The sequence below is a fragment of the Seriola dumerili genome, unplaced genomic scaffold (genome assembly GCF_002260705.1).
Source record: "Seriola dumerili isolate Sdu_G_001 unplaced genomic scaffold, Sdu_1.0 BDQW01000493.1, whole genome shotgun sequence".
Taxonomy (NCBI): Eukaryota; Metazoa; Chordata; class Actinopteri; order Carangiformes; family Carangidae; genus Seriola; species Seriola dumerili.
Genome location: NW_019174748.1, coordinates 1,222,633 through 1,235,938, shown reverse-complemented (window position 1 = coordinate 1,235,938; position 13,306 = coordinate 1,222,633). Strand labels below are relative to the sequence as shown.

The 13,306-nt window shown below is 39.5% G+C and overlaps 1 protein-coding gene across 1 annotated transcript in view; it reads right to left on the bottom strand.

Annotated features, from left to right (window-relative positions):
- itpr3 (inositol 1,4,5-trisphosphate receptor type 3) overlaps positions 1–13,306 on the bottom strand; it is a 66,419-nt gene that overhangs the window by 41,890 nt on the left and 11,223 nt on the right. Inside the window, exons 2-12 of the mRNA XM_022763881.1 lie at positions 10,316–10,386; positions 6,657–6,778; positions 6,406–6,492; positions 3,372–3,530; positions 2,819–2,917; positions 2,342–2,425; positions 2,011–2,157; positions 1,789–1,884; positions 1,288–1,332; positions 458–600; positions 251–350 (exon numbers count right to left, since the gene is read on the bottom strand). Of these exons, the coding sequence (XP_022619602.1) occupies positions 251–350; positions 458–600; positions 1,288–1,332; positions 1,789–1,884; positions 2,011–2,157; positions 2,342–2,425; positions 2,819–2,917; positions 3,372–3,530; positions 6,406–6,492; positions 6,657–6,778; positions 10,316–10,386 (1,153 nt within the window). The remainder of the gene's footprint in view (positions 1–250; positions 351–457; positions 601–1,287; positions 1,333–1,788; positions 1,885–2,010; positions 2,158–2,341; positions 2,426–2,818; positions 2,918–3,371; positions 3,531–6,405; positions 6,493–6,656; positions 6,779–10,315; positions 10,387–13,306) is intronic.

Sequence of the window (13,306 nt, the reverse complement as noted above, 5' to 3'; positions counted from 1 at the left end):
TGTAAATATTTGGCTTCAGCTCAGTTCAACAGCTAATGGTTCAACTGTTAAAACCAATGGCCTTAAAAACTCAAGTTTTTGTGAAAAATCTTTACGTGTTGTCAAGGTTGCTAGGCCACAGGAGCCGCGTAAGGGCGTAAGGGGTAAGGGCGGGCACAGCTGGTGACACACAGCGAAAATCCTCTGTAGACGAAACTGTTTCTTTTCAGTTAACCCTTATTGGCCACACCTTCGTAGGCTGTATCCTCACCATAAGTCTGATGGGTCTCTCCTCGTCTATGTCGATGGGGACGTTGGTGCTCTGGATCCAGGTGTTGGTGCACAGATGTCTCAGTCGTACGTATGAGTTTCTGGAAGACAAGCAGGTCAGTTTCTATTCAAACTCTTCCTCTAATCTGAGACAGTGTTTGTCTCATCCCAGCTTATTAAGGAAACATTTGCTGTTAGTAGTTCCTACCGTGGCACGAATGAGTCGGTCTTCTGCAGCGTGGTCGGGTCCAGCTCGAACAGCGAAGCGATGTCGTTCCCATGAGGCACTGCTACCAGCTTGTACTTGATCCTCTCGCCGTGGGAGCGCTTGTTGCTACGACTGCCGTCCATCTACAGAGAAGTCAGAGGTCAGGGTGAGGCTGAGGAGGCTCTGTCCTTCAAACAGAAGGGGTCACTGAAATGGTGGGGGGAATTTTCTACTTTTTGCTTTTTTGCGCTGATACAGCGATGTAATAAAATAATGTAACATACCAGCTGACTTTTTTCTTTCCTCTGTTTCTATAGATATCAGTGATTGATTTTCAAAATATAACTTGGACACATTTGCTGCCTTTTTAGTCTTTCCGTGGTTCCTATGCCGGAGGTCAGAACCTTTTTTTTTTTTTTTTAAATACCAGAAAGTTTTACATTCTCAGGCTTCTAAAAAGTATTCAAATTAGACAATCTGAAAAGTTTCAAAATCACTCTGCTTGTACTCACAGCTCAACCTTTGATGAGGGGTATTTTTAGTTATTAGTTTAAATCACACACAGCTACTAAAATATCAAATACAATATAGTAAAGTCGAAGAAGTATTTACGTTATGGTCCTTGTTTACTTTATCATATCATAAAAGGTCACCTGTCATACCACTGCCTTAAATCATTTAGCCTCCCTGATGTTTAAAGTGATGACAGTGATGCAGTTAAAACAGGGACAGTGAGGACACAGTGACAGTACATCTATCACCAGGCGACCAGGTGGAGGAAATAAGCAGCTTTTTCTTCTAATGGACTCAAACTTTAGAGATGGACTCACCGAGGAGGAGAGGTCTGCGGTGTCTCCTTTATAACCCGGATTCTCCTACAACAGCAGATACAAAGATTTTGAAGATACTTCAAGAAAACTATCAAGTACTTTAGATTCAGTACATGCCTGCCATCTGTCCATCCATCCATCTAAACTGCCCGTCTTTTACTTCTGAATAAATATGAAAATAAACAGAACATCTTCTTTGTTAGTTGGACGCAACAAAACATTTAAAATTGTCCACTGATGTTTTAGGAAATTGTGATGCATTTTTCATTCTTTTTTAATCAGCAGATTATACAATTATCTAAACAATTATTAGTTGCAGTCCTACATGCATTTTTTTCCATCCATACATGCAAACTGACATGTAAAATGTCTATCTCGCTACAGATAAGTTTAAGCTCATGATTTCATATTGTCGCAGTTGTTTTAAAATCCAATCCAATTTTAATTGATTAATTCATTCATTCATTAATCTGTCCCTCTATCCAGTGTTGCCATGGTTACCTCAGCAGCCAGGTAGTTGCCGGTGGCCAGGTGTTTGAAGCGATAGAGGCTGTTCCAGTGTCCCGCTCCCCCACGACACGGGTCATGATGGACGACCTGATGGACCAATCAGCACACAAACAAATCTTAAACACCACTTCAGAGGAATCTCCCTGTGTGTCTATATATATATATATATATATATATATATATATATATTTGTATTTGTGTGTGTGTGTTTACCTCGACCTCCCACAGAGCATTGGAACTGGTTGCTGAGGTCGCTGACTGCCTCAGCGTGGTTCGCAGGAAAACATGGAGTTTGCTCTTGTACTCGTCGCAGGTCAGAAACTTTTCCTGCTCAGCGTGAAACAAACGCACCACGTCGCCCTGAGAGAGAAAGACAATTAAAGAAGCAAAGGGCAGTTCCGCACTCTTTGTAATTTCTGCTCAATTCCTAAAATACTATATTATAGGTGGCCCTCAATCCAGCAGTAAAAATCCCATTCACTTTTCACTTAGGCTCATCAACTCAGGCTGATTAACTATGTGTAGTGCTGTACTTTTCACTCACTCCTTTGAGGACTTCCTCTCTGTGGTCGCTGAACATCATGAACAGGTTGATCTTCCAGCTGGTGTTGCAGTTTACTGAATTCACCTGCAGAGGAAAGAAGAGCTGCATGTGTAGCACTGCTGAGGGCGTACAGGTGGTTACAGAAGGGAGGGCACAATGAAGTCAAACATTTTCTGCTCGGGGAAACAGAGCTGAGCTTTTGGTTATGGTTCTTTGGTCGGCCATTTTTTATTTTATTTTGATAAGATTAATTTACTTAGAATTCATTGTACCAAAGGCCAGCTTAAGATTGTCAAAAACTAAACTGCTTTGTGCAATTGATGAATTTAGATGTCTATCTGAAGTTTGACTATTTGCTCTATCTAAGCCACGGTCAAAATCTATGTGAAACCCCAGTAAGTAAAATGAACTGTAAAAGCCGGAGACATTTGTGTGTGTGTGTGTGTGTGTGTGTGTGTGTGTGGGTGTGTGTCTCACCTCCTTGCAGCCTGGATGGTCGGTCAGTTCGTAGCTTGAGGCGTGCAGCGGCTGTCCAGCATTCACCGGGTTCAGGATCACTTTATCCCCCACCACCACCTGCAACAAGCAGCTTACACTCAGTACTCACGCTGCCGCTAAAAGCTCTGCGATGTTCTGCTCTTCAGGATCAATACTGAAGTCAATACAAGCTTTTTGATCAACCAGTATCAGTTACATTATACTGCTACTAACACACCTATTACTACAACTGTTACTGATGCTTGTACTGTGACTAGTACTACTATACTGTCTTTCGCTTCAGCCTCAGGCCTGGACTGTTTTTTTTTGTTGTTTTGTTTTTACATCTTTTTGTATGCAACGTGTTAAATAAAGTTTTGCTATTATTATTACTGGCTTGCAGGTGTCCCTAGAGAAAAGGATCACTGGAAATATGAAAATGTTTAGAAAAATCTGTTGATATATATGTTACATTTCTATGTACAGGTAAAATATTTGTCATAATGGTAGACAGACGCTCTCTGTACAGATGTGTGGTGTGATGTGTGTTTACGTTGTCTCCGTTGGCGCGGAGCTTCCAGAACGGCTGGATGAAGAGCCAGGAGCCTTCATTCCCCGTACTGTCCAGAGTGACTCGCATGGCGTTCTTCTCCAGCAGAGCCGGCAGACGCTTGTTCACCGTCAGGTATTTATTGCTCTTCATGTGGAGCAGCTGGAGACAGAGATCATATGTCCGTATTTATTTTATATTCATTTCACGGTATGTTATTTTTTTTAACTGTGAACATTCTCCAAAGTTACAGTCGTTTTAATCTCTTCACAGATGAGCTGCAGTGGAAGGATAGTAAAAACAAACAAAGACCTTGAACATATCCACATGATTTGTCAACCTCTGGTGGCGGAAAAATCATGGAAGGAGGACTGGATTTTGTCCCCCATCACTTCCACTGAGAGTGCATTAGGAAATTATCTTTTAATGTCCACTCCAGGAAGAACAACTACAGCAAGGTAAAATACCTGAGTATTGTTTTAAGACAGGCTTGAAAAGTTGTGAACCTGTCCTTTACAATTATTGTGTGTATATATACAGTATATATATACACAGTATATATATATATATATATATATATAGCAGTTACTTCTTTAGGGCAGACCGGATGCTACAGTGACTCGGTATCAGAAAGTGACGAGGTGGGCCAACTGAGCCGGTGCTAGCTGGTTAGCATGTTAACTTCAGAGGAAGAAAATAAATGATGGAAAAAGAAGCAAAACAAGAGTGTTTCTTTCCACCTTTGGAGACAGCTGTTGGTGAACTCATGCATGCTGAACATTTCTTCTAGACTGGTAAGTGAACAGCTGCTAATGCTAAAGTTAGCTATGCATATTGTTAGTTTGAGACTGATCATGAAAAACAGAAAATACAGAATACATTTTCGTCCTTTTCATACAGAATATGTGTGTGTTTAAACATGTGAAAGTCGTAGTGCAGCTGTAGTTTGTAATGCAGTTTAAAGAAGTGCTATGAACCATGTTATCCTCTCCACACCTTCAAAACACACACACACACACACACACACACACACACACACACACACACACAGGAATCTTTATCTTCATAATCTGACTCAGTTTCACTCAACAGGGTCCACACCCAACCTGTCACTGTGTGGTATGTGTGTGTGTGTGTGTGTGTGTGCGTGTGTGCGTGTGTGTGTCTGTGTGTGTGTGTGTGTGTGTATGTGTGTGTGTGTGTGTGTGTGTCTGTGTAAAAATCATACATATATCAGCACAGTCAAAAGAACATGTTGCCACCGTAAAAATGGGAGGAGAGGAGTGTGAGTCAACTGACCACAGCTAGGTGAGAGACAGAGAGAGAGTATATAATAATTATAATATAATATAATAATAATAATTCTCTGTAGGTTCATCCCCATAATTAGTATAAGAATATCAAGTAGAGCCACTAAAAATGTGATATTGACATTGTAAAAATCAAATCTTTAAGACTTTCATGAAATTTAACGTGGTTTTGTAGTTTGATGCGATAGATATCAGGCTCACTGTTTTACTGCTAACACATTTCCTACTGCCGCTGCTTCACATGAAAAGTCAAGTATTCGGTGCAGTGAAAGGAAATGCAAAGCAAACTGAGGCTAAGTCATGGGCGCTGAAAATGTCTAAACTTGAATAAGAAAACACTGCTGAGTCAGCAGGAAATCGATGAAAAAAAAAACAAGCAGACGCAACAAGACCCAAGTTCAGTTTAGGTAGATGAATTGAGGCAAAGACACAGTTTGAATGTAAAATTGATCTCAGAGCTGTTAGACTTCATTTTACAGTGGAAGGGAAACATTAAACTTGATTAAAATAACAGATAGAACAAGTGTTGTTGGCTAACACGCTAACAACTGTCAGCCCTCTATCCTGTGGCTGTTTGTAGTGAATAAATATGAAGAAAACCCTCCAGCTGTCAAACAGACAAGAGACAGGTTTCTGTGGTCGCTGTGTCTTTTTCTGTTTGGTTTAGGTCTCTTCGCATTCACTTAGTGATGTTTTGCATCTCTTTATATTCGTTTGATTGACTTTCCAACAAGTTAGAGGCTCTGGACCTCAACTGTTATCAAACATTATCTTGTTTTATTTCTTCCCATGTGTGCTGTTACTGCCTACTCATACCTGCCAAAATTTAGGTTTCAAAATACAGGATATTTTCAATGAAGTTAAACTGAATGTGTGTGGATTTTGTGTCATACACAATCTGACCACTTGGATAACGTCAGAAAAACATCATCATGGAAACATCATGGATTTGTGTAGGACGATTATTTATAATAAAGGTTGAGGACCGTGCAAAAACGTTTCCCGGGAGAAACAACAAAATGGGAGGGTGCCCTTGAGACTTCAGACTCCCAGGAAAAACAGAAATGTTGGAAAGTAGGCCTACTGTTGAATGAGCAATAAAAGCAGATGCAATAAAAGAAAATCTAAATGTAAAAATATACTGTTATTTTCAGCTGCATGACTCCAGTGATATACAGTGAGATTAACGATCAGTCTAGAGATGAAAATCTGCTTCTTGTTGCCTCTGAATGCACCGTGACACATCAACATACCAACTGGTTTCTACGTTAACTAGGCTTGGGTGGGACGTGGTGGGGGCTATAATATATATTTAATTATATTATTGTATTTTACATTTCAAAGTTTTATTTGTCACATGCCAAGATACAATTATGATATCAGCAGCAGGGTAGACAGCTGGAAAAAAAGATAGTATTATTTTTTTTCAATATCATTAAAAATATCACATATACCGGGAAATATCACAATATTTGATAATATCGAGTATCAACCCAAACCCACTGTTAACAGGAACACGTTAGTAGTAAACATGCAGCCAGTATGTCTGAGCCAATCAGTGATCTATTAAACTGTAACTGTTCTTTCCTGATCAGCCTTATTTTCAGTGCTGGACAGAGTTTTATCAAAATCACATCAGTGGTGTCTGATGCTGGAATGTGAAAACAGATTATAAATAATCCATTGAGGATTATAAACATAGTAAATTTATTTAATAAGTTATTTACCTGGATGACAGTTCCATATTTTACAACATCTCCATGGACTTTCTTGTTTTCTGTCTCGTTCTGCTTCTGCTCCAGGTTGGACGCGTGCTGCAAGACAGACACACACACACACACACACACACACACACACACACACACACACACACACACACACACAGGACGTGTTTAACCTTAAGACTGGACCTGATCCTCTGATATGACTGAGTCAGGTCAGACAGTTGTTTCAGGTGTGTTAAATGTGTGTCCGTTACCTGCAGTTTCTGCAGAAGAACCACATCCCCGATCTTGTCCTTCTCATGTTTGGCTTGTTTGGCTTTCCAGAACTGTTTTTGAGCTGAGTACCGACTCATGGGACACACCTTGAACAGGCAATCTGAGTGAAGACACAGTAGAACACAGTAGAATATCTGAGTACAGTTCAATTTAATGACACAGTGCTAAACAGTCATTTGGTCTCAATTTCTTAGAAACAACAGACAACATGTAAAGGAATGAAAAAATAAAATAAAGAACGTTTTTGGTTTTATTATCTATATTGTCTTTAAATGTAATCTTTATTCTGTTTTATTTAACATTTTGAGTCACATGAGGTTGTGCTGCCTTTCAACTGGCTGGCGTGATTAGGTCCAGAGTGATGACTTGTCAGTGGAGTGAGCACCTGAGACTTTCTGGCTATTTTGGTTTCTGAACATCAAACCAGTGAAGCATCTGACATTAGTTCTATCTCTGCCCCACAACCAAATACAGACTTCCTGTCAATAAGCTGATTAAATAGCAGTGAGTCATTAAACATGAAATAACTTACTGGAAAACTGTAAATCAATGATGGGGACCATCAGACATTGGTAGAACTAGTCACATAAAATCAAACATGATCCTGTCAAATCAAACGACATTTCACTTTTTAACTGTCTGCTGGTTCATGACTGAGACTCAGGTTCAGCTGTAAACTGCACGCTAGCATCCAAAAGTTAGAGACTGTAATTGAGCCTTTCGAGGAGAGTCCAACTGCAGACCTCCTGTCAGGGGGACCAGACCTGACCCTCCAGACTTTGAATAAACACTATGACTCTGAATTTCTGACCTGCTGGAGGTGCTAGCAGATAAATCAAACACCTCCAGAGTCACGAGGATTCATCCTCTGGGCAGCATCAATGTCTATGCTGAATTTCATCACAACCCATCAGGTAAATGTTCTAGTCTGAATGGTGTGGTAAGGTTAGGTAAAATAAGGCAAGGTAAGGTAAGGTATGGTAAACTACGGTAAGGTTAGGTATCACATAACACAACAACGTCACAATGCAGAAGCATACAAACCTCTACAAAACGAGCTTCACGTGTTGATGTGAGATGGTGATAAAAACTGATTACAGTAATAAAACCAGGTTTAATAATAAATTGTGATTAAATACAATGGTTCTTCTAATAAAACCAGATACAAACATAAAAATAAAAAACACAATAGATTTGATAATGATCCAGATATACAAGGGATTATTTTTATTATTATTAATATCAGTAATAATTAGTATTATTCTTTGGATGACTGGATGAGAGCTGGAGCGCAGGAAAATTCACAAGTAAAAGGATGTAAGAGAAAAGAGAGAGAGAGGAGGTAAATATTGACTCTCCTCCTGCAGATCCTGCACACTTTTACTATGTGTGTGTGTGTGTGTGTGTGTGTGTGTGTGTGTGTGTGTGTGAGTGTGAGTGTGTGTGTTGTAAGGCAAACATAACTCGCCTGTGTGTAATCACTCTGGTATTGTAACAATCAATGTAAAGTCGCTTTCCTTAAGTCATCTTGACTTAGGGAAATGAGCTTTTAACATGCGTACACAACCACATACACAGACACACACAGATACACACAGGCTTCATGTGTCTTTTTGCACATTTAATTGCATGATTATGGTAACTGAGTCTCATTAGTAGAAATAAATTTTTACCATTTATTAGTTGCAGACAAACTACAAACAACCACAAACACGTTTGTGTCATTAATGACGTCAAACACAAGCTTGTGTTTTTCTTTAATTTACGTCTCAGGTTTCTGTTTTTTCATTTGAACACAATGATGAAAACATAAATGTGATGTTTAATGTACTGTAGATGGTGAAAATCAGTTCTTTATAATGAAGTGTAATCACACAAATATTAAAAAAAAAAAACAAAAAAAAAACAATGGAAAAACCTTTGTTATTCTCTCTCTCATCACTTCCTGTCACCGCTCTAATAAAGGCCTGAGGTCTCTGTACGATCAGCTCCAATAAAGGAAAAATATTTCTCTCCTCTCCTGCTCTCTGTCCTCAGACTAAGATTAAGTTTTTAGACGTTGCTCTACAACCCCCATCCTCAACAGACGGACCAGTGGATCTGGATCCAGTTCAGTCCAGTTCAAATCAACCTGACTCAGTGATTCATGTTGACTGAGACACTGATGTCACAACACCTCTCTCACACACACTTTTAGCTGCAAGTAGCCAGAGTTAGCAGGAATATTATAACCTGAGTTAAAAATAGTGAAAAAATGGGTTCAAAACTAGAAGATGACGATATTAAACCTGCCTGTTTTCAACAATTCATGTCCCAGAGTGAGTGAGTGAGTAAGTGAGTGAGTGAGTGAGTGAGTGATAATCCAGCTAAGATCATTAAAGGACTGTTGTTCAGGCAATCCTGCAATCCAAACTTGCCTTGAGGCTCCAGGTATGATGCATGTAGTTAGACATGCTCTGAAACCAAGAAAACAAAGTATTGTTTTCTATGACTAGAAACATAAACAACAAAGGTTATTTAAGCCTAACAATAAGATGAAGGACTGAAAATTACATGCCGTCAAAAACTGTACGGTACGGCTCTACCTGGGACCCAGCCAGGTTCTGAAAACCTTCCAGGAGTGGTGAAGGGGAAACATGGGAAAAAACAGCGTAGACTCAGGCAGGACTCTGTATTCTATTTTGACACTAAAAACACCCTTTTGCTTAACGCAGAGCACAATTAAGTTAACAACTAAATATCCTATGGGGCAATAAAAATAATGTTTACACAATATTTTGACATGAAGAATTTGGCTCCGACACCTGATTAAAAAAGTTTCTGAAATCATCCTCCTCACACCGTCAAACTAAAGCCTCAGTCTTGTGAGTAAATAAATTAAATTACAGTAAATCAGCATGACACGACACTGAGCCGTCAGTCACTGTGATCTACTTCTAAACTAGTTCAACTGCCCCAGAACTCACAAACAGCACGGAGCAGATGGTAACGTGCTGCTTTATATTTATATATGTGTGTGTGTGTGTCCTCATCAGTGAGGGGTTGGTGGAAAATTTTCTCCACCAGCCGTCTCTGATGATTTGAGCTGGACTCACATCACACACACGTTATTTATAATTCATACACTGGAGGTTTTCATGGGTCCACTTGGTTCTTATAACAGTGACCTGACCCTGGAAAAGAGTCGGGCTGATTCCATGGGTACTGAGGAGGTTGAAATAAGAATGCTCATAATTGAAAATATTTTAATATATAAATTATTTTCTTGCTGATGTTAACAAACCTTTAACAGCATCACTGAGCATTAAAGACTAATCTAAACCTTGATCTGCTGTTCTGAGGCCTCTTTAAAGTGAAGTTGTTTAATTAATTAATTAAACAGGTTCCACACAGTAGTTCTTGTGCAGAGATCAGCTGTTACTAAACATTTACACCTACTAACAAGACCAGCTTCATAATATAAGACCTGTTTGTAAAGAGAAGATGTGGGACATAGACAATACTCAAACAAAGTAACAGCAGAAAATTGGTATTGATATTAAGACACAGACGCACGCACGCACACACACACGCACACGCGCACGCGCACGCGCGCGCGCGCACACACACACACACACACACGCACACACAGTTCTACCTCTGAACTTCTTTGGAGGATTCTCCAAATCTCCAGCAGCAGGTTCGACCACACAGCGGTCATCTACCAACCTGCAGACACAGACCACAGTGGAGACACATCATTAATTAAGACGTCATTCAGGTGTTAATAACAGGATTTAAGGGGTTAATTAATGGATTTTCTCACTACTGGAGCAAACCTGTTAAATACCTGGATATTTCAAACCTTTGACACAAACCTTAATAACTCCTTGAAGTGATCAATAATGTATATGTCAGTATGTGTAAATATAGGACTACGTCATTTGTTATTTAAGGGCTTTTGATATAAGAGTGTCCAGCTTTTACCTTTTCAAACTGTGGAAAAACTAAGAGACCAAACACACTGAGATGAAAAGAGAAAAAAAACTGTCAAATAAAAGACATACAACATGATGGAAGTGGAAAATGTTTTGTGCTCTGCTTGAGAGACGAGTCCGGCCTGTGGCCCTTTGTTGGGTTATTGTGTTAGCTGACAATTAAACCCCAAAAGGAGGCTGAACTCATAAAAATGTAAGGACCCACTGGTTCAGATAAATACTGACATGAAGTTCATACTTGTGTTGATATACTGATTTCCACCGGACGAGCAGAATCAGATAAAACAGTGTGCTGCGCAAACTTTTCAAACCAAACTGAACTCGGATCAGATGACAGTGACGAAACATGAAAATAATTCACTGTTTAAAGACTCTCCCTGTCAGAGGTGAGCAGTGAGGAATCAATGCACAAACTGATGGTTTGTCTTGGAGCTTGATCTGCAGCTGAGTGTGAAGCGACTTGTAGTTGACATGTTAAAACTTGCAGATGCAGCGATAGTGTTTTTTTTTTTTTTTTGGAGGACAGGAAACACCCTGCTGCATCACGCTACCGCCTGTGGTTACTCCTCTTCTATTCTTAGATACGTGTTCTTACTGGATGGTTTGTGAGTTCACACTGAGACATGAAGTGTAAGGAACAGTTCAGTCACCGTGGTCAACATGTCAGCTGCTGTGAACTGATGACACACAGCTGTTCGTCCTCACAGTCACTCCATTTAAACACGTTTAACCTTAAACACAAAGCATGAAGGACATTGAGTTTGACGTATATGTCTGAAGTATATGATCAAAGCTGCATTCATATAAAGGCCAATCATTTCTGTGAATTAGTTGTACTGACCCTTTAAAACTGCATTATTTGCAGGAATATTACCATTGGACTGTTTGTGCGGACCAGAATCTTATCTATGAACCACGGTGAGTATAACATACGGCCTTTGTCAGTTACTGCCCAAAGCTGTGAATCACACGACCCGTAGATATCAGAGAAGCTGCTCTCTGAGTAGTTTTTAAAAGAAAGCTTAATACTGCAGCAGATAACTGTAATAATCTTTCATATGTGGATAAAAGGGTGAAAATTGGTATGTTTATCACTCTGAGGCCATTAATTACAAAAATCCCATTAGCCACTTGAAATTTCAAAAGGCCACTATTTTTCAAAGATAGTCAATATTTCAGGCAAAGGAAACATGTATTAACACATACCATAGTGTTTTACCCACTGGACAGATTTCAATGATTTTGCAATTGAATCCTATGTTTTTGACTATGAGGGGTCAGAACTTTGACTTCAAATAAACTCTGTCAGCTTTGTCTTTCTTTTTCGGGTTTTTTTTCGGGTTTTTTTAGTAAATGTGACTATTTAAGGTCGAAGCAGTGATGCCTGACCAGTCAGAGCACGACTCTGTGTGTGGTCATTAGAGTAAATCTCTCTTACCATCAGTGTTTAGGAAACAGAGAGGGGCTCAGTGGAGACACACACACACACCTGTTAAATCTCTCTTTTCATGCAGTGAGCAGACAGACTGTAGTCAGCAGGATTACCTGTCCATTCATACACACATTAACTACATTCAGCAGGAGGCCCTCTGTGTGTGTGCGTTTGTGCACGTGCTTGTGTGTGTGTACGTAGATGTCTGTGTCTGTGTGTGTGTTTGTGTGGTCGAGGTATTACTCATATTGCTACAGAACACTATACACCCCCACAACCAGACACAAGAAAGGTTTCTTTCCACAAGCCATCATGCTGGCGAACACTTAAATCGATCATACAGGAACAATAGCCTCTGACATCAAACATTGCACACTGTAATATATCACACAATGTACATATACACCCATCCCCTGCCCGCATATCTATCTAGTATTTATTATTTATTTTTTGTGCTACTTTCATTGCTCCTTTGCACTGTCTGACCCATCCAACACTCTTGTCTTGTTTTAACTGTATATATATCTATATGCATATTTATATGTATGTACCACGCAGCAATGTAAAACCGGAGACAAATTCCTTGTATGTTTCCACATACTTGGATTCTGATTCTGATTCTGATTGTCGGGACCTGATTCTGTTTACATTGTCACAATATAGGGACTTGTCTTCAAAAGGCAGCATAATGTCAATCATTTATTTCAAGGTTAGAGTTAGAGCTAGGAAGCTAGTTGTGGTTAAGGTCAGAGTGAGTCTCCAGGAAATGAATGAAAGTCAATATAATGTCCTCTGAAGTCAATAACAAGTAGCATATTTTCTCAGACTGTGGTTTTAGAGAAGGAAAAGCAGATGAGATGATCCACTTGATCCACTGGACTTTAATTTTGACATAAACAATGTTTCACCATCTTTGATTTCATACAGTTTTGTTTTGTATGATGTATCTTCACGTAAGGCGTAGCATGCAGTTGCATGAATTAAATGTATAAGAAAGTCTTGTTTTGACCCCACATTGTACTATTCGAATAATTGCAACGATTCTGCACATGACCAAGATTTGCATGCTGGTTCAGTCAGACTCTCATGGGCAAATTACAAACTAAAACCACAGCATGTAAACAAAGCAGGTGTGTGAAGTGATTATAAGAACCTGCAACCTCCATTTATTGGAGGATCAACAAGCTGCTTTATCTGCTTTTATAAGCTCTGTTCAACT